The sequence below is a fragment of the Phaethon aethereus genome (genome assembly GCF_964289735.1).
Source record: "Phaethon aethereus genome assembly, chromosome: 4".
NCBI classification, from domain to species: Eukaryota; Metazoa; Chordata; class Aves; order Phaethontiformes; family Phaethontidae; genus Phaethon; species Phaethon aethereus.
Genome location: NC_138578.1, coordinates 78726186 through 78744850, shown reverse-complemented (window position 1 = coordinate 78744850; position 18665 = coordinate 78726186). Strand labels below are relative to the sequence as shown.

The 18665-nt window shown below is 44.9% G+C and overlaps 1 protein-coding gene across 1 annotated transcript in view; it reads left to right on the top strand.

Moving 5' to 3' along the window:
• Nucleotides 1-765: 765 nt before the first annotated feature.
• REEP1 (receptor accessory protein 1) overlaps nucleotides 766-18665 on the top strand; it is a gene marked incomplete at its 3' end in the record, with an annotated part of 69956 nt that continues 52056 nt past the window's right edge. Inside the window, exon 1 of the mRNA XM_081999179.1 lies at nucleotides 766-1035. Within this exon, the coding sequence (XP_081855305.1) occupies nucleotides 1004-1035 (32 nt within the window). The 5' untranslated portion in view covers nucleotides 766-1003. The remainder of the gene's footprint in view (nucleotides 1036-18665) is intronic.

Here is an 18665-nt window from a genome sequence, read left to right as displayed (position 1 = left end):
GGGATCCTGCCGTGCAGCCAAGGGGGCTGGAGCCCCAGCCCCAGTGCCTGAAACGGGGCCAGCTGCCCCCCAGAGCAGCCTCCAAGTGAAGCTTGGGGCTAGTGTCGTGGTGACAAGCTTGAGATCTAATGATTGCTGCAAGACTAAAGCAGATCATGAATTCCCATGTGTGCTTTTGACAGAAGAAAAAAGCCAAATTATTGGAAGAGGATTTCTGACAATTTAATCCCATTTGGCATGTGCCAACATAGACGGAGGGAAAGAAGTACCCAAAGGATACTTAGGGAACAGCAACTTGCATGTTCTGCATGTGGCAAATGTTCCTCGTGGAAATTGGACTAGATAGCCGTGAGACCCCGGAATGAAAAACAGCGTGGAGGAGACTGCTGGCTGTCACCACTGGCGGTGACAGGGATTCACCTGGCCGTGCGGCTAGTTCCGTTGTGCCTGCAAACTCTGGGGCGTGGAGGGGCATTCCTCTCCCCTTCTATAACCAAGAAGCCCATCAGCACCATGCCTTAGCTTTGCCCGTACTTTGATACGATAGGATTTTGCTTCCAGTCCTGCTCGTCTGCGGTGGCCCAGAGGTTCACGCGTGTCCGCCCGGTGCCGCAGCGTGGGGAAGGGCCCCCTGCGCCCGGCTGGCGCGGCCACCGCCCCCTCCCAGCCCTCCGTCCGCACCCGAAAACTCCCCGTGCGCCCGGGGTCCTCCCGCTGGGGAGGCCGGCAGGAGCAGGGAGCGGCGGGGGGCTCTTCCTCCTCCTACTCCTCCTCCCGCAGCGCCGAGCACGGCGGGGGGCGGCCGCGGGCCCTGCCCAATCTCCGCGGCCGAGCCCGGCTGCGCGTTGGCTGCCGGCGGCGCCGCCAGTGAGGCTGCGCTGAGGCTGCGGGGCCGGATGGCCGAGCCGCCCGCCCCGCTCACTCGGGCGGCGGCCGGCGGCGGGCGAGGAGACGGGGCGAGCCCTCCCTTACCGGGAGAGCCAGCCCTGCGGCACGCAGCGCCATGGTCTCATGGATCATCTCCAGGCTAGTGGTGTGAGTACCTGGCCGGCCGGCACCTGCACGCCTGTGCCCGGCGTGTGCAGGCGTGTGTCTGCATGTCCGTGCGTGTCTGTGTGTGTGTGTGCGCCGTCTCCGCGCCGTGCCTGCCGCCTGTTCCCCTCGCCTCCGCTGTGAATAGGCGGTGGCGGCGACTCGGCTAAATTTAGCAGGTTGTTGTTAGGGATGGGGCGCTCGGCTGCTTGATGGGTGAGGGAGAAAATAGGTGGGTCAAACGCTATCTTCTAGCGTGGGAAAACTACCGAGGGGTGGAGGACAAAATGCTGCTGTGCCGTACGGCGCAAGGTGACAGGGGAGCAGGAGCCCGGTTGGCATCGCGCCGCGCTCGGCGATGAACCAGCTCGGGGTCAAGAAGGGGGGAATCGAGCATCAAGCGGGTGGGAAAATGGACGTGGATTTGGGCAGCGGCGCTTTGTTAGCGGGGCTCGGCGCGGCCGGCTGGGGCTCGCGAGGGGGCGCTGGGAGAGGCGGCCGCTACTGCCGCTTTATTCTCTTTTTCGTAAAAGAATTATCAAATATTTCTTTCCTCCTTGCAACTCGCCACCCGCCCGCTCAAAAGGCATTCTCGATTTCCCTTTAACCTGTCAGCCTAGGAGGAGAAGCCTGTGGCTCTTTGCACTTGTCCTACAGCTTTTCCGTAGCTGGAAGTGCTATACGTGGGAATACATGTAGAAATTCCCTGGAAATGCTTCCCAGGTAACAGGGGGAAATGGAGTAAGCTCGAGGTATGTGATCATCTGCTCCACCTGAGAAGAGATTCAGTGAGAAAAGGGCATTTTTTGATGCCACTAGGAAAATGCCTGGGGGAGAGTTTATGCTTAAGGTGGGGCAGCAGGATGGCTGATCTGTCTGCCTTCTGGAAAAGTGGCTGGTCAAGGTTAGTATACTGAATCAGGTGAATCATTTGCCAGTTTTCCCTGTCTAGTACATACAGCTGCAGACTCAGGAGAACATCTGTTCTACTCTTAAGTTACTGTAGAGGGTCTGCAAGGGCCTGTCACTGTCTTTGTCTGAAACAAACATGCCATGATGTTGCACCATCAGCATAGTTCCAGAAAGCCATTTTCAAGGTCTCTTCTTTTGCCATATAAGAGGAAACATCAAAAGGAAAACTTCTCTGGATCTTAGCTATCTCTTTGTATCTCTAAGATACTTGGTGGCTGTCAGATATGAAGATTTTTGGGGGTTCCAGAATTGAATTTAGCCTCTCAAGGTGTATCATCTGGATTCTGCTAAAGCTTTTGCTAGCCATTACTGGGTTTGCACTTGACTCTGGGAAAGTGTGTTAAATATTTAAGTGATTTAATTTGAACAGTATAACTACAGGTATCTCTGACAGCAATATGAGATGTAGTGTGTATTGTCCAAAGCTGCTTTTCTTTCCTCACTACTAGACTAATTTCTGCTTTGAAAATACCTGTCATCATGTAATCTAGCTAATCCTCAAGAACAAAGAATGTCTAGAGGTGGGAGTTTAACTGACTTGCCTCGGCACACGCACATATACACAGATGACTTCATCTAAGACACATGGACTGGGTAAAAATGTAGTAGGGGCAGGACATAAAGTAGTTGACATCTGCAGTCAGGTAATTAGCAGAACATGCAAACCTTCCCATTCTCTTCAGCTTTCTCTGAATACTATGTCACAGTGTGAAATTATCTGTGTAGAGGGTGATACCATTATTTGTTATACTAGAATTTCAATAGAAAATAATCATTTGAATATGCAGTGTAAATACTAATAATTTTGCAAGGAAACCGAGAGCAAGCCAAGATTGATCACCACTTTTTTTTGCACTGCTACTTAGTATATATCCATCCTTTAAGAATGTGTCTTGATTTTGGCTGGGATAGAGTTAATTTTCTTCCTAGTAGCTGGTATAGGGCTGTGTTTTGGATTTGGGGTGAATGTTGATAATGTACTGATGTTTTCAGTTGTTGCTAAGCAGTTGGGGCCTCTCCAGCTTCTCCTGTTGGCCTGCCAGCGAGAAGGCAGGGAGTGCGCGGGAAGCTGGGAGGGGAGACAGCCAGGACAGCTGACCCAAACTGTCCAAAAGAATATTCCATACCATACGACGCCATGTTCAGTATATAAACCACGGGAGTTGGCTGGGGAGGGGCCGTGGCTCCAGAACTAACTGGGCATCGGTGAGCCCTTGGTGAGAAATTGTGCTGTGCATCACTTGTTTTGTATATTCTTTTATCATTATTATTATTATTAAATTATTATTATTTTTCCCTGTCTTATTAGACTGTCTTTATCTCAACCCATGAGTTCTACCTTCCCCTCCCCGCCCCGATTCTCTCTCCCATGCCACTGGGGCGAGGAGGTTGAGTGAATGGCTTTGTGGTTGTTTTAGCTACCTGACAGGTTAAACTACAACAAAGTTTTGCACCAGGAGGTGCTGGTTTGTTATGATCCCAGCAAGAAACTCAGACTCTGTACAGTGTTGCTTAAAATGCCATTAGAACTTACATTATAAAGAAAAAGAGGTGAATATAAATAATCTTACATCACTTCAGATGCTGGGAACCCTGAGCTGCGCAAGGTGGATCAGCCCTCCAGCCTGGGTGCAACATGCTGTGCAGATTTGTCTGTGGAAATGTTACCTTACATTTTGGTCTTTTGAGACCCTTATAGGATTTTCTTTAAAAAATTTAAAAAAACCCAAATTCTACTCATAATTTCTACTGTCAAATGAAAAGGATTTTCACAAGAGAACTTGTTGCCTAAAAGATGAAGACAAACAAGGACAGGCAGGTGGTTTAATTGCTGGTGACCACTGAGCTTCCTACAGGTTCCTGTGACAGTTAACCAGCTGAGTTGGTCCTACATCCAAGGGGTATGTGCCACACAACACAGTCCAGAAGGCCAAGATACACATGCAGCACAGCACAGGCCTGCACCCATTCAGGATAACTGTAAGGTGGATCACTGACTCCTCGGTGTACAGTTGTCTTCAGATTAGGATCATGACAAAGATTGAATCAGTCTAATCTGGTTTCCCCATCTCTTTGTGAATCACTAGTTGATCCATCAGTACAGATAGCTGTGCTCTAAGTAGAATGGCCACCTGGTAGGGCTTTTTTTTTCTCTGCTCGTGCCTATTTAGTTGTTTTTTTCCTCAAATCTTACTAGCTGGTAAGGATTATGAGGAAAGTGATGTGGTTTAGTCACACTGTGACATGGTAAAATTTTCATGCGATAAAATTACAGAACTGTATTAACATAAAATACAAAGATGTACATTGCTTTGTGCTCTTACAACCTCTGCTGATGTCTGTGGGCATTATGTCTGATATGACTCAGCTAAGAGAAAGGAGACTAAAACCAAAAGTAAACCTTTGCCTTGGCTCTTGGATGCTTTGTTGCTTCCGTTATCCCTGATTTGGTTGTCACTGTCTGTGTCCTGGCAATTTCTATTTCCAAAATGTTGCTGAAGAAGAGCGTGAGCATTTCTCACCCACTTCAATGAGAAGTCAGGCAGCTTGCTGCAAACCATCTCGTACATCATTTCAACTTTGATATTTGGACTTTGTGTTAACACTGGTCTGGAGTGCTGGCTTGTTCTGTTCTGCCTGCAGAGCTGTGTGCTGGTAACCTCCAGAAGAGAAATGATAAAAACTTCAGAGCAGCATCTTATACTGCCATAGCTCTGTGTTAAAGTCAAAGACTTTATTATTGTCAGGATCTGCATTTGGTACTGTACTAACACAAAACAAACCAAAAATCCTGTCCTTGGATACCTTTTCCTTTAAGAGCTCAATTCTCATCCTCCTGCGGTCCAGGTAGTTTTTTTTTGCTCACCACAATGAGAACAAAATCAGGATCTTCTTCTCATGGTGGCAGATTACAGGTAACTTTTCCACCAAGGGATGTCTGGGATCACTGTAGTTGCAGTTGTTGCATCTTGGAGTTACTTGTTGCTTTGTCTCTTTCAATAACTGGAATGGGATAGGATCATTTTTAATGGGTTAATTACAAACCCTTTTTTTAATGCATCATCTCTGAGTACATCTGAAAGGGCATCCTGGAACATCTGTATTTCGGTTTTCTCATCTGTGAAGTGTAATGAACTATGCTGAATTTATGTTCCCTGAGACAGACCAGAAGGGATCAGTGGCATGTCGTACCATCTACAGTTTATTGCTGTTAATTTCAAAGGAGATTCTTTTTTGCTTCAAGTGGTAGAGGCCACTCTAGCAGAAGGACTTGGGATCGTTTTCATTATTTCAGTCCAGTTTGGCTACAGTGCGCAGTACTGGCAATCCTGGGTGGTTACTGGTCTGCTATACCTTTTGGCTGTTGTCTTAAAGCATTTTGAAGTCAGAAGGCGTATATATAAATGCAGCCTGTTGTATTTGCATGGAAATCCTATTCTTTTCCCAGAAACATGGAACTTACTTTTTGTACTTGGGATCATGCATAACAGAAGTACAGGTTTTGGCTCCAATTCTGAAAGTTGGGCACATCACACTGCCTGTTGAAAGCCTTTCAATCTGGAACACGTGGTGGAGGAAGGAGATGTCAGTAAAAATGAGGCTGGATCAGACAGGTTGTCAACAGTTGGGATGATACTGTGTGACTTAGGTATTTGGATTCCTGCTGTGAGGATGTTAGAAATGCATTACACATTATTATAAAATGGTTAAATATGTCATTCATGGTGATAAACCACAGCCTTAATTACGCTTTTTTTCCTGTATTTGTTTTCTTTTAAATCAAAATATCAGTAATGGCCTGTCTGATCTCTTACAGTTTGATGTGAAATAGGGTGTCAGCCTCAGATAATGTTCTCAGGGAATCGCCAGCCCTGTGTGGAAGTAACGGGGATTTGGGGATTTATCAGAGGCATCCTTTCTTCAGGCTGTCACTGGAAGTACGTAGGTCTGAACAAAACCAAAGAGGAACCAAAGAATTCTTTAAACTGATGGGTGAAATTTCATTCCTTCACAGAATCACAGAATCACTAAGGTTGGAAAGGACCTTCAAGATCATCAAGTCCAACTATTAATCCAGCGCCACCATGTTCCCTAAACCATGTCCTGAAGCACCACATCCACACGTTTTTTGAACACTTCAGAGATGGTGACTCCACCACCTCCCTGGGCAGCCTGTTCCAATGCCTGACCACCCTCTCGGTGCAGAAACTTTTCCTAATATCCAACCTAAACCTCCCCTGGCACAACTTGAGGCCATTTCCTCTCGTCCTATCGCTGGTTACTTGGGAGAAGAGACCAACACACTTGTTGCCACAACCCCCTTGCAGGTAGTTGTAGAGAGCGATAAGGTCTCCTCTCAGCCTCCTCTTCTCCAGGCTGAACAACCCCAGTTCCCTCAGTCGCTCCCCATAAGACTTGTGCTCCAGACCCCTCACCAGCTTCGTTGCCTTTCTTTGGACATGCTCCAGCAACTCAATGTCCTTCTTGTAGTGAGGGGCCCAACACTGAACACAGGATTCAAGGTGCGGGCTCACCAGTGCCGAGTACAGGGGCACAATCACTTCCCTACTCCTGCTGGCCACACTAGTGCTGATACAGGCCAGGACGCTGTTGGCCTTCTTGGCCACCTGGGCACACTGCCGGCTCATATTCAGCCGGCTGTCAACCAGCACCCCCAGGTCCTTTTCTGCCGGGCAGCTCTCCAGCCAGTCCTCCCCAAGCTTGTAGCATTGCATGGGGTTGTTGCGGCCGAAAGTGCAGGATCCTGCACTTGGCCTTATTAAACCTTATACAGTTGGCCTCTGCCCATCAATCCAGCCTGTCCGGATCCCTCTGCAGAGCCCTCCTGCCCTCCAGCAGATCAACACTTCCACCCAACTTGGTGTCATCTGCAAACTTACTGAGGGAGCACTCGATCCCCTCATCCAAATCATCAATAAAGATATCGAACAAGACCGGCCCCAGAACTGAGCCCTGGGGAACACCGCTTGTGACCGGCTGCCAGCCGGATTTAACGCCATTCACCACAACTCTCTGGGCTCGGCCGTCCAGCCAGTTCCTCACCCAGCGAAGAGTAAACCCGTCCAAGCCACGAGCCGCCAGTTTCTCCAGGAGAATGCTGTGGGAGACGCTGTCAAAGGCTTTACTAAAGTCCAGGTAGACAACGTCCACAGTCTTTCCTTCATCCACTAGGTGGGTCACCTGGTCATAGAAGGAAATCAGGTTGGTCAAGCAGGACCTGCCTTTCATGAACCCATGTTGGCTGGGCCTGATCCCTCGGTTGTCCTTCATATGCCCTGTGAGCACCCTCAAGACAAACCGCTCCATGATCTTCCCCGGTACGGAGGTCAGGCTGACAGGCCTGTAGTTCCCGGGATCCTCCTTCCAGCCTTTCTTGTATACGGGCATCACATTGGCAAGCCTCCAGTCTTCTGGGACCTCCCCTGTTAACCAGGACTGCTGGTAAATGATGGAGAGTGGCTTGGCAAGCTCCTCCGCCAGCTCTCTCAGTACTCTCTGGTGGATCCCATCAGGTCCCATAGACTTGTGGGTGTCCAGGTGGTTTAACATGTCCTTAACTTCTGGATTATGGGCGGGTTATTGTGCTCTCCATCCCCATCTTCCTTGTCACAATTTCCCTGCTTTCTCTTTCTTGGTTACTGTGATGCCATTTTAGCAACAGTAGGTGAGGTTGGCTACCCCCATCCTCAGCTGGTAGGAATCCAGTCAGACATTGATTTAATCAAAAGACACTAATTACATCAGTAATGAATTTCTATTTTAGAGAAACTTAGCAGATCCTTCTTCCTCCTGTTTTTCATGTTTATGGGAAGCCTGAACATATTTATGAATGAAAAAAAAAAAAAGCAGCCATGTAATAGAGATTTTATGAGGGTAGAAAAGGATAACTTCTGTCCTCTTCACCAGAGGCAGGCAGAGACAGGATCGCTCAAGTGGGCAAGAGCTGTTCTCATGAAGGCATAGCACAGCCCCGTGCTTTTGGCTATTGATACGTCAGCATTAGCCTCTCAGTTGATATAGACCACATATGTGAAGGTCCTTCTTCACAGTCTACATTATTTACTTGGTGCTGGCAGGCGATGTGAAGGATTCTGGCATTTATTGCTCTATACAGGCCTCAACACCAGTGATGCGAAATTATGTGAAAATACAGCAATGGACCTGGTGTGGCTTGAGCTCTCTGCTAAGGCTGTGGGATGACTTTCCAGCAGACTCTTTTACATGCTCTGAAGCTGGGAAGTGGGTCAGGCAGACCACCTGTAATACATGCAGAATTTGCTAAGAAACATTATCTATACAATAAGGTGGTGTAATCCCTCTGAAACAGATCTCGCAGTCCTGCACTGCTGCTCTCCCTCACGCGACAAGCAGGCGGTCTCTGTGACTTCTACCTCAGCCCAGCATCCACCACGTGCATCTCTGCTGCAGCCATTGCGGCTCTGCTGAGGGGCAGAACCTGTTGGTGACAGTAACTGACAGAGGAGCATCCAGCGCAGGTGCGACATTTGCTTTGCCCTTCATGTGAAATGTGACCGCGCTGATCACGCTGCGGGGGATAACGCTGCCTGCTGCTTTGTCAGTCCGTGACCCAGGTTTTCCTGCACAAGCACAGATGTGCTGGAAATGCTTTTAGCCCAATGGGGAAGGTTTTCTTGCATGCACATCACCGATGTTACTGGTACTGGTTTGGTAAGGAAGGATGTTTTACCAAACTAGACGTTGTGGAATATAACTAAGGGGCTTGGCCTTCGCAGCTGCTTTAATACAGTATTATGCCTTTGTGGGACCCTTTGCATTTCCCTGTATTAAAGCACTTTGAAGCACTTAGTAAGTATTGTGTCCTCAGAATGATTTTTACTGCCATTGTACTGGTAAGGGTGCTGAGGCACAAGGAGATCAAGTGATATGTCCAATATTCCACAGAAAACCTGTGGTAATGGGTAATATATTTCCTCCAGGGTCCTTGATCAATAAATTAAGGAAAGAGGATCTGATCAAGGGAATTGGGAATTATGTTTGTGGTTTGTTTTGTGGATTTGTGATGGCTGTGGGCAGGAGTAGAACAAAACTACAGACTTAAATAGATGCTACCTAAAGCAGTCAAACAACCAAAGGCTTAAATATTCTGAATAATGACCCATTCCCTTTCAGATCCCCAGTGCTGTTGTCAGTGTCATAGACAGCAGAATGCAACAGCCAGACTGCCTAATTCAGGCTACTAAGTCAGGCATTACACTAGCTAAAATTGGTTACTTAGTCCCAGCAGGGAGATCTAGAGCCAAATTACTCAACCTGTGGTCCACAGATGGCTGGCAGTCCACAAAACACCAGGCAGTCCATGAAAACATTTCAGCTCTAAAACAGAAACTCTCATACAGGCAGTTTTGTCAGTTATATACTAGCTGATTAATCAGGTCATACCATTTTTACTACATTTTTTAGTTAGAAGTTTTGTAATTATAGCTACTGAATTACAGTTTTGTAAAATACTAACATTTCAACATTTTACCAATTCCATGTGACTTCTTATTTGTCGTACATCCTTAAGCAACAGTGGGATATAAAATGAACTGTATGCGTCTTTCAAAGGGTCAGGCGGTCCAGTGAATAGGAAAGGTTGAGAAACACTCTTCTGTGCTCTTATTGCAGTTAACAGGGGTAGACAGACATCTCTAAGGGGCTTCCATTAAAGGTAATGTGTTGCATAGAGAGCTGTCTGGTCAAGAGGAAATGCTTGGTACAGGGAGGACAAAGGGCATATAATCATGCCTACTACTTCTTGAGCAGTCGCTTTGAAGTACTAAGTACTGCATTTGCCTTTCTGCTTCCATGCTTTCAGCAGACAGAGGTGGTATCTTGGGAACTTTCAGGCTAATCATAAAGATAGGTGAAGACTTGAGTGCTGCAGAAGTATTGGCCAGTTAGGGTTGCTGTAGAACCTTTATATGCCAAAATTTCTTCAATGTCCTCATTAGGCAGCTAGGATCTGAGTCTAGATTTCCTTTTGTTGACTTGTCCACTTGACTTGATAAGGGTCACTCAGCAGATTTCAGGTAGGTCTTTGGAGATGAAATGACTCAACGGAGGGATACATCCATGTAGTCAGGCTCTTTGCAAGGAAAACACTTATATGGCAAAATCTCACTTAAATCACGTGTGTTGTTGAAGTTAATCACATGCTGCTTTTTGCAGAGGAAGGTGTCACATACTTTTGTTATCACTCATATGCTGTTTAGATTGTAAGCTCTTTTGGGCAGGAATTCTTATTTAGTATTTTGGATTTTACAGCACCCGAGACAATGGGGTTCTGTCTCTAGTTGGTTCTCCTAAGTTCTGTAGTAATATAAAAATAAATAATGTATAAATAAATGCAACTGCCTTCTAGGTTAATCATTTATGAGACTGATCCTGTGCTCCTTGGTAATTTCTTTGTGACACTATTACTGGTACAGTGTTCGTGTTCTGTTTTGGCATTTCATATGCATGTAGATTCCATGACAAGATTCGTGCTCTGAGGAGCTCCTAATTTAAACTGATGAAATACAGGCAAAACAGATGGTGAGCGGAGTGGTGAGAACGAACTAGAAGAAGCGACAAAAAGGAAAACTGTACTTTATCTTTCCATGACTTGTGTCTTTCTGAAGAGAAAGACTGAGAGAACAGGACATGCCTGCTCATTCTGCAGGCAGGACCCAGGAAGGCACTCCAGACCTGCGGCAGCATGCCAGAATTAGAAGCATGGGTGGTACTTTCCCAAGCTTCATATGCAGAACCACTCCATCTTTTGATACGAACAGCGTATCTCCTTAGTGGGGTACGCTGCTTTTTGTTTCTTGTAGACACATTTGGCAGGATCCAGAGAGGGAGGACAATGGATTTTTATTTGATATGGGTGGTAAAGCAGCAACCTGCAGGCTGGTAAAATCTGCCACATAGCCAGAAGAAGGGTGAGGATGGTACTGAAGAAGGAGAGAAGTCGGTTGTACACCAAGTAGAAATGAAGAGTAAGGATTATGTTTCAGAAGGGACACACGTGTATATGGAGGCAGGGGATTAGGGGTTGAGTTGGAGATTGACTCTTGAGAGCAACAGGGGGACAGCTGGGGGCACTGACCAGGTGTCATCCCTAGTAAAGATTTTATTTCTTCAAATGCTCCCTGCCTGCTTGGTGTGTCCGTTACTGCTAATGCACTGATTGCTAATAAATAAACAACCAACCAATTCCAAAGAAGGAGTCAATCAACTGGTCAATAAAGCTGCAGTCCGTCTTTCCCCTTCTCTCTCATGGAGCCAGCGGTAATCTTTTACTTTCCAAAATGGCAAATTTTACAGGACAACAAAACCAGTATTGAAGAACCTATTTGTGAGGAGCTAGAAAGAATGCTCCTCACGTCTGGAATTTTGTGCCTTTTTGGATGGGTCCCAGGGATGCCAGGGCAATGTGTATAGCCTGCCTTTGAGTCTACTGGGCAATTCAATGGTATCTGCATCAACAAACAGTTGCAGCTTCTGCTCAAGAAGCACTTCTGTTGAGTTCACGCTGTTGCTTCGTTTCATTCAGCTCAGTTGAGCTCATTTATTCTATTTCTTGTTTCCAGTCTGTAAAGAAGGGTTTTTACAGGAAAGCCAAAACCTGACAGACATTTCTTGCCTCATGTTTTGGAGGGAGACTTATGACCAATAACCATCCTTGTATGAGGGAGGAGGGAAGGACTTGTGCTGCAGATTTTGTGTGAGAATACTGAGAGCCTGGATTCAGCGGTGCTGCAGACTTCCTGTGGGAAGAAGGGAAGTTATTTATTCTTTCTTAATTTGGTACCTGTAAAATAGGCTTAGTGATAACTTCTGTTCATCTAAGCTATCAGTTCTGCTTTACATGTGATAGACCCTGATGTGGGCATGAGGCACACTCTCTGGAGTACAGTTGGATGGGTAGTGTAAATGTGAATTTTGAGATGAAATTTCCAAGCTAGTGGTCAGAAGTTCAGGGGTGCTCTGGGATGTTTTGTGTAGACGGCCTCTTTTGTGGCAGAGCTATCCTGACTGTCAGTCCCTAAGAAGCACCCCTGGAGGAGTGAAACCAGGACTGTTAGATGGCATTTCAGGAGGAATACCCTTCTAGGGAGGATAGATGGGAAGCACCTGGTCAAGATTAAGAGCAGAGCAATCACAGGAAGATGACCTTCTCCTGTCATCACAACATTTCATGGCTACCTTTGTCTTGATGTCTTTGGCACAAATGCCCTAGCACTTGCTGTGGGCATGTGGGGAGAGCAGCTTACCCAGGCTACAGGTCACGTTAAACAGCTGTAGTGATAAGGTCGCTGTTCTGCCTTGGGCAGTTCCCACAGGGCTGCTCTGGGTTGTGCTCTGCCTTGGGACCTTTCACAGGCAAGCAGTTTGAGGCCCTTGGGCCTCATCCTGCTCATGGAAGGGTTCTGCTTGTCCTGCTGCCTCTTCTGCTGGGGACTTGGGAGGACATGTTTCTATGCATGTCTAAACTTAGATGTATGAGCTACCCTTATTATGTAACCCACAAGAAACTATCCCCAGTGTTAGATGCGCCTGAACACCATCTGGCTCCTAAAATCTACCTGCAGAATTCATGGTGACACTTGAAGGAGAATATGGATGCTGGAGCTGCCATGAGGCTAAAAGGCTTTGAGTTCAGTGATATATTTCATGGGAAAAGATTGAGTGGTTTCACTGGGCTTGCACAGCTGGAGAATGAGTACAAGACTGGTGGCTATATGGAAATTAATTGATGGTCAGTGTTTAGATTCCACTGAACAAGTCCCTGTGCAAAAAAACCCCACTATCCTAGATGGTATTTTTGCTGGAAATCACAGCAGAGAGGCCAGGGACATAACGGACACAGACACCAAATGAGACTTTCTTGCTTCCAGATGGTCCACCTAGGTCTGAGTTGAAGCACATTGGCAGGGCAGCTTGGAGGCTCTTTGCATCTCCTGTGGCTTAATTGCACCTGTTTTGCAGCTGAACAAAGGATCCCACTTTCAAGGTTTATTGTTTTCACTCTGCTTATAAGGATTTAGGTCAAAGGAGAAAGATGTTGCTATTTAGAAATAACATCAATAATTAAATTGAGATACTTAGGGGAATATACCCATAAGGCTGGATTTGTTGAATTTAAGTAGATCATAATAATTTCCATGGCAACACACTCTCTGTCCTATATACAGAAAGGGTCTTTCTTGTAGGATCAGATGCAGTGAGGAAGCTGTTATTTAAAACAGATACCGTAAAAACACAGACAATGAAATAAGAGTAAATAGTTTCCTGCTTAAATGTTGTCGGAATTTTCTTGTGTTTGTTATATTGTGCTAACCTCTTTTCATAGCTGTCAGACTGCAATCAGTCAAACCAATCCCTTGCTGACTAATGATTTAGGGAGAAACTGTGATCTAATGACTCTTTCTCAGGATATCATCTCTCTCTTACAGATGTATCAATATCTGTAGATTTATATAGCTATAAGCATCATATATCTGTAACACAGACTACCATGGTAATCTTGAACAGGTCTACACAAATCTCTGTGCATTACTGCCTATACCTCTGTCTATGCTAGTAGTCTCCCATCTCACAGCACTAGAAACAGCTTGTTTCATCAATATTTGGATAGCATTTTGAGATCCTTGTACGTGGTACAACAGCTGACTATTAGATGGCAATCTGTAATGATGGCCTAGCACCTGAACACTTAGAGATAACTGACTAACCACCCATTTACTTAGAAGATTTGGAGATTCTTAGGTCCGATATGAATTGCACCAACTCCTTTCCTCTAATCTAGCAATCAAGTAAGTGTATCATTTTATATGCTCAAAAAAGCCTTATAGGCATATGATCAGAGTTACAGAATCCTTGTGAAATGAAAAGTGATCATCCAAACAGAAAAGTTGGAATTTAATAGAAAAGTTCTCAATGTAACCTTCTAACAAAAAACCCACAGTATATGAGGGGAAAAAAAGACAGTTCATATCTGGAATAATTGCAACTTCTGTTTTGTCAGTGGAAGTAGGCTAAGTGGTGCATTGCCAAATTTTAACAAGAACTGCCACAAAAATTTCCCGTCCAGGCTTGTGGTAAACCTGATGGATAAAGGGTGGATGTTCTGCAGACAGGGAATAAATAGCTGTAAAATGCTGATTCAATGCAAACCTCAATCATTTTCTCATCACTAAGGCACTACCAGGGCTTCAAGTTGTGTTAACCGCTGCAGCTCTGCTGATGTCAGTGAGTGGTGTAAATCTACCCAGGTCAGAATCCCACATTTGTGTTTGTAGCTCAGAATGGTGAGGGCCTTGTAGCGGGTGCCAGGTAGATCCTAGAAAATTGAATATTATACGACAGAAATTGGCCAGTTCAAGATAACAGAGGACTTCTGATCCTTATGAGCCTCAAGTTAAGCTTGAGCGGTGACAGATTGAGGATAGAGGGCTCCCAAAGACGTGATTCTGTCAGGACAGTTATTTTATCCTTTCTTTCATTTCGGTATTGGGAACTTCATCACTAGATTGACATGTGGCTTCACCTGCACTTCAGCAACCAAAGCCATCGAATGGGCCATCCCAAAGCCTGTAATCAAGATCTCTCTGACCTCAGATTTGGAGCTCTCTGAGTTTCACTGTTGAGCTTCTCTCTAGTAAGCATGAATACCCATTGAATGCTGACCATGAAGAGCATGACCACCATCTCTTTAAATTCAATCTAAAGAATCCTAATGCCTTATTGCAGACCACCCAAGCACATATATTTTAAAAGCTACTTTACTCATGTCAGACAGGGAGAAACTCTGTCATCTCTCATGCTTCATCCCCATACCCTTAGGTGAAGATCTGTTACAGAGGGTGCTGCACATTGCAGCATGCTAGCTAACCATGGCCTGCTGCCATTAGCTCTTAGCTTGCAGCCCTGATCCTGGCTGTCTTAAATCCCTTTCAGTGCTGCTTTGCAGGCTTTCCAGAACTGCGAGTCCCAAGGGCTCTCTGACAGACATTTCCAGGGCCCCGGGGGATGTGACATACATGACTGATGATACAGACCCTATGCATATTTCTACAGATTATTCCTAGATCACTGCAGAATGAGCAGAGCTGGTTAAGAGACTGCATACAGCCAGAGCGAAAGATCTTGCCTGCTGCCCATGAGGCAGGACGTGCATTTGAAGTACATAAATACTATGCCAGATTTTGCATGGTGCTGGAAACTGAACCAGTCTGCTTTCCTTGTGGTTTGTGTGTGATTCATAGTTAATCTCATGTAAACCCACTCTGTAAAATCTCTCTCTTTCTCTCTCCTCCCCGCTCCCCTTCTCTCTCTAGGATTTACTTGTAGGTTAGATATTTTTCCTCTCTTTGCTATAGTGTGTCCTGAGGTGTTTGCACTCAGATGTGCTATACAGCCACTGGAATAGCTCAGCATTCTTTTTCAATTATTATTCTGCTGAGGTTTGCAGATACTTGGCTGTAACAAATCAGATCCCTATTCAAACACTATTGTGTTTTATGTATATTCTTGAAACCAAGAAACCTCACTCTGGGCAATCAGTCCGTAAATGGCTGGAGTCTGTGAAGACAGAGTTCTCAAGGCATGTTTTATATAGCTACATGTTGTGTTTGAAACAATTAACCATTTCACTTCAAAATAGCAACGCCTTCTTTCTGGAGAGTGGCACTTGCAACACTGTCATCCTTCTGTGTGAGTCTTCTTGCCTAGGAAGGAGAACAAGCACTAGCCTGTGACATTTAAGCCAGCAGTATTACAATGAATAAAAAGTGATGGAAAAGCATACATAAGATAGCAGGCAGTGTGGGTGTTCCCACAAAAAGTACAAACTGCCTTCTCAAGCAGATGCTTGCTTAGAAATCTCTGTAATGGACTTGGAAGCATTGGCTGTCTTTCCCTTTGCTTTCCTCTAAAGTTATTTCTGCGAAGTCTCCATCTGGGTCTTAAGCCTCAGTTTATATTTCATTTTATATTTTGAGTAGCTGCCAGCTGCAAGGTATATGCATGTAGGAGAAGGTGAGAAGGGAAAAGAGGTGAAGTCACTAAGCCAGAAGAAAGAGAAGAGGCAAAGCCTTTACTGTTCTGAATTGTAAAATGCACTGGCTTTTTATCCAAGCATGAAACAAAGAGGTATTCCTTATGGTGTAAGAATGGAGCTATGCCTTTGTCACAAGCTTTGATCTGAACACGTTTGTGTTTGGGGAAATGCAGAATAGAAGAGACTGGTATGGCTTATCCCTTTTACTCTCTAATGGTCTCAGCCAAAGCCTGAAATTCAGATAGGTATAAGTCTGGGAGAGATCAAAATTGAATGCAAATGGGAACGTGACATCTTCTGTCAGAATGAATATCTGGGTAGCAATACTGCTGTCTGGAGGCATTAAAAAACCCTGAGTCAAACCCCTTCACCTTTGTGAGACTGGATTTAAAATCCTGACTTGTATAATATACGCGCATATATATATATCTCTCTGTGCATCAGATCCTTTGATTTGTACTCTGAACCTGCAAGATTCACCTGCGTGCTCTTTTCTGAGAAACTATTAAGTCTGAGAATTTATTTTGGACTGAAGTGTTCCTATAATCACTTCCAAGAAATCATCTGATGAGATTAAATGAACAAATGTGGTACTAAGCAGTGCTCACAGAGCGAGATCATCTAAGTGTAATGATGGAGGTGATAAAGGCTACCACAGAAGCATAGCCTGGAAATTGCAACCTCTGTTTTCACATCTCGCATCGGCTCTACTTGGGCTGTGACCAAGCTGCTGATTTCCAGTGGTGAAAACCATTTAATTTCCAGCACGGTCAATGGAACCTGTCAATTCGTCATCTCTGAAAACTGCCTGTTGTCTCAGGCTTCTGTAAAGATTTTTACTGTAGGAATCTCTCTATCCAAAACCTATGATTTGCAGTTGATGTCTTGAAGCTCTCAGTATGAAGTGCTGTACCATGTGATGCCTCAATAGATACCTGTCCTTGCTATTAAGTCTATCCTACACTTTAAGCAATAGCTGGTTGTTAAAAACTGTAATGCAGATGAATAGTAGTAATACTATGACAACTGGTGGAAGCTAAAAGAAACCCCTTCTTCTGGCTTATCTTTTAAGTCAGAGTTTCACTTTAAGTTAGAGACTTAAAGTTCACTTACTAAAACACTACAGGGACTGAAATGTAGAGTCCTTGATGTAACAGGAAAGTGTTCAACCTGTTAAGCTTCAGGGAGAAGCTCTGGTAAGATAGGAAAACACCAGAAATTAAACAAAGAAATCAGATGTTGGTCAATAAATACAAAACCTGGAGATACGTAATGAGAAAAATTATTTGGGAGGAGCAGGGAAGGAATTGTCTTTTTGTAGCAGAAGAATAGGCAGTTGTGTGAATGAATTGTGATGTAGGAAAGTTAAACAGATGTCAAGAGATTCCAAAGCTCAAAAGAGAAACTCTGGGACGTTTCTTAAAATGCAAGGGACGCTGAGGAAATGTGTCTAAATTCCAGTATTTCTGTCTTGATGTGTACATTTGTACATATAGACTCTGAGCAAAGAACAAAGTTATTTTAGAATCCTGCGCAACTGCATGAGTTATATCTGTCACACACACCTGCAAAGTGAATTGCAAGCCAGAAATTTTTGACTCGGGCTGTGGTTCGGGGCAACACGAAAGTGTCACTGAGGGAATGGCATGAATGTTAGAGGCTATGCAACTGCATCTCCTGCTGAGAGTATATTAGTACACCCACACTATGTGCTGGTATGCTCCAAGGCAGAAACAGTGATAATAACCTGCCCAACCCAAGCAAGTTAAAGGCACAACAGATGCAGCTTTTGCATGTCAACACTGCATGATGAATGTTCAACCGGGGTCTTACTCAGCTGGGCCTATGAGAAACCAATCTGTAAAATGGATACGAGAACTTAACTTCCCAAAGGCTTGGAGAACACTGAGCATGGTAAGGCTTACAGAGATGCTGATATTTCTGTGCTTAGGGTCCTGCTATGAACTCTGTTATAGTCCTGAAAAGCCTCTTAGAATTACCAGGTCAGAGAAATTAAAGCTTCCTGAATCCTGGGGTGTATATCTGTCCTGTTACTAACATAGATGAACCCTTCGAAAGTGTTGAATATAACTCTTCTTATAGGTATAAGAAGAGGCACTTGTAGGTATAAGAAGGCACCAAACTGCTGTCCTTGGCTAGTGTAGAGACTTAATCTTTATTCATTTAACCTCAAAATACAATTCTCCAGCTGCCAAAGGGTGAATTTAGGCACTGTGGTGGATACTGTCATTTAAGGAAGCCCTTTAAGCAAGTTTTAGCTCAATCAAGGCTTTGCTGGACATTGCAGCTTCTGGTCCTTTTAAAAATGATCATAGCATGACTATTAATCATGTGTATGGGTAATGTACTTTCTCTGTGAGCTTCCCAGCTCCAGCAAAAGAAAGGACGTGTTGCGTTATCTCCAGATACGTACCGTGAGCTATGGTGTTTGGCGTAGAAGTAAGCTGATAATGACCTCCCTACTAGTGGCTTTATGTAAAAATAGATCATAAAATAGCATTACCATAAAACCATTACATTTTGCAGTGACACTGCACAGTTAAGGACG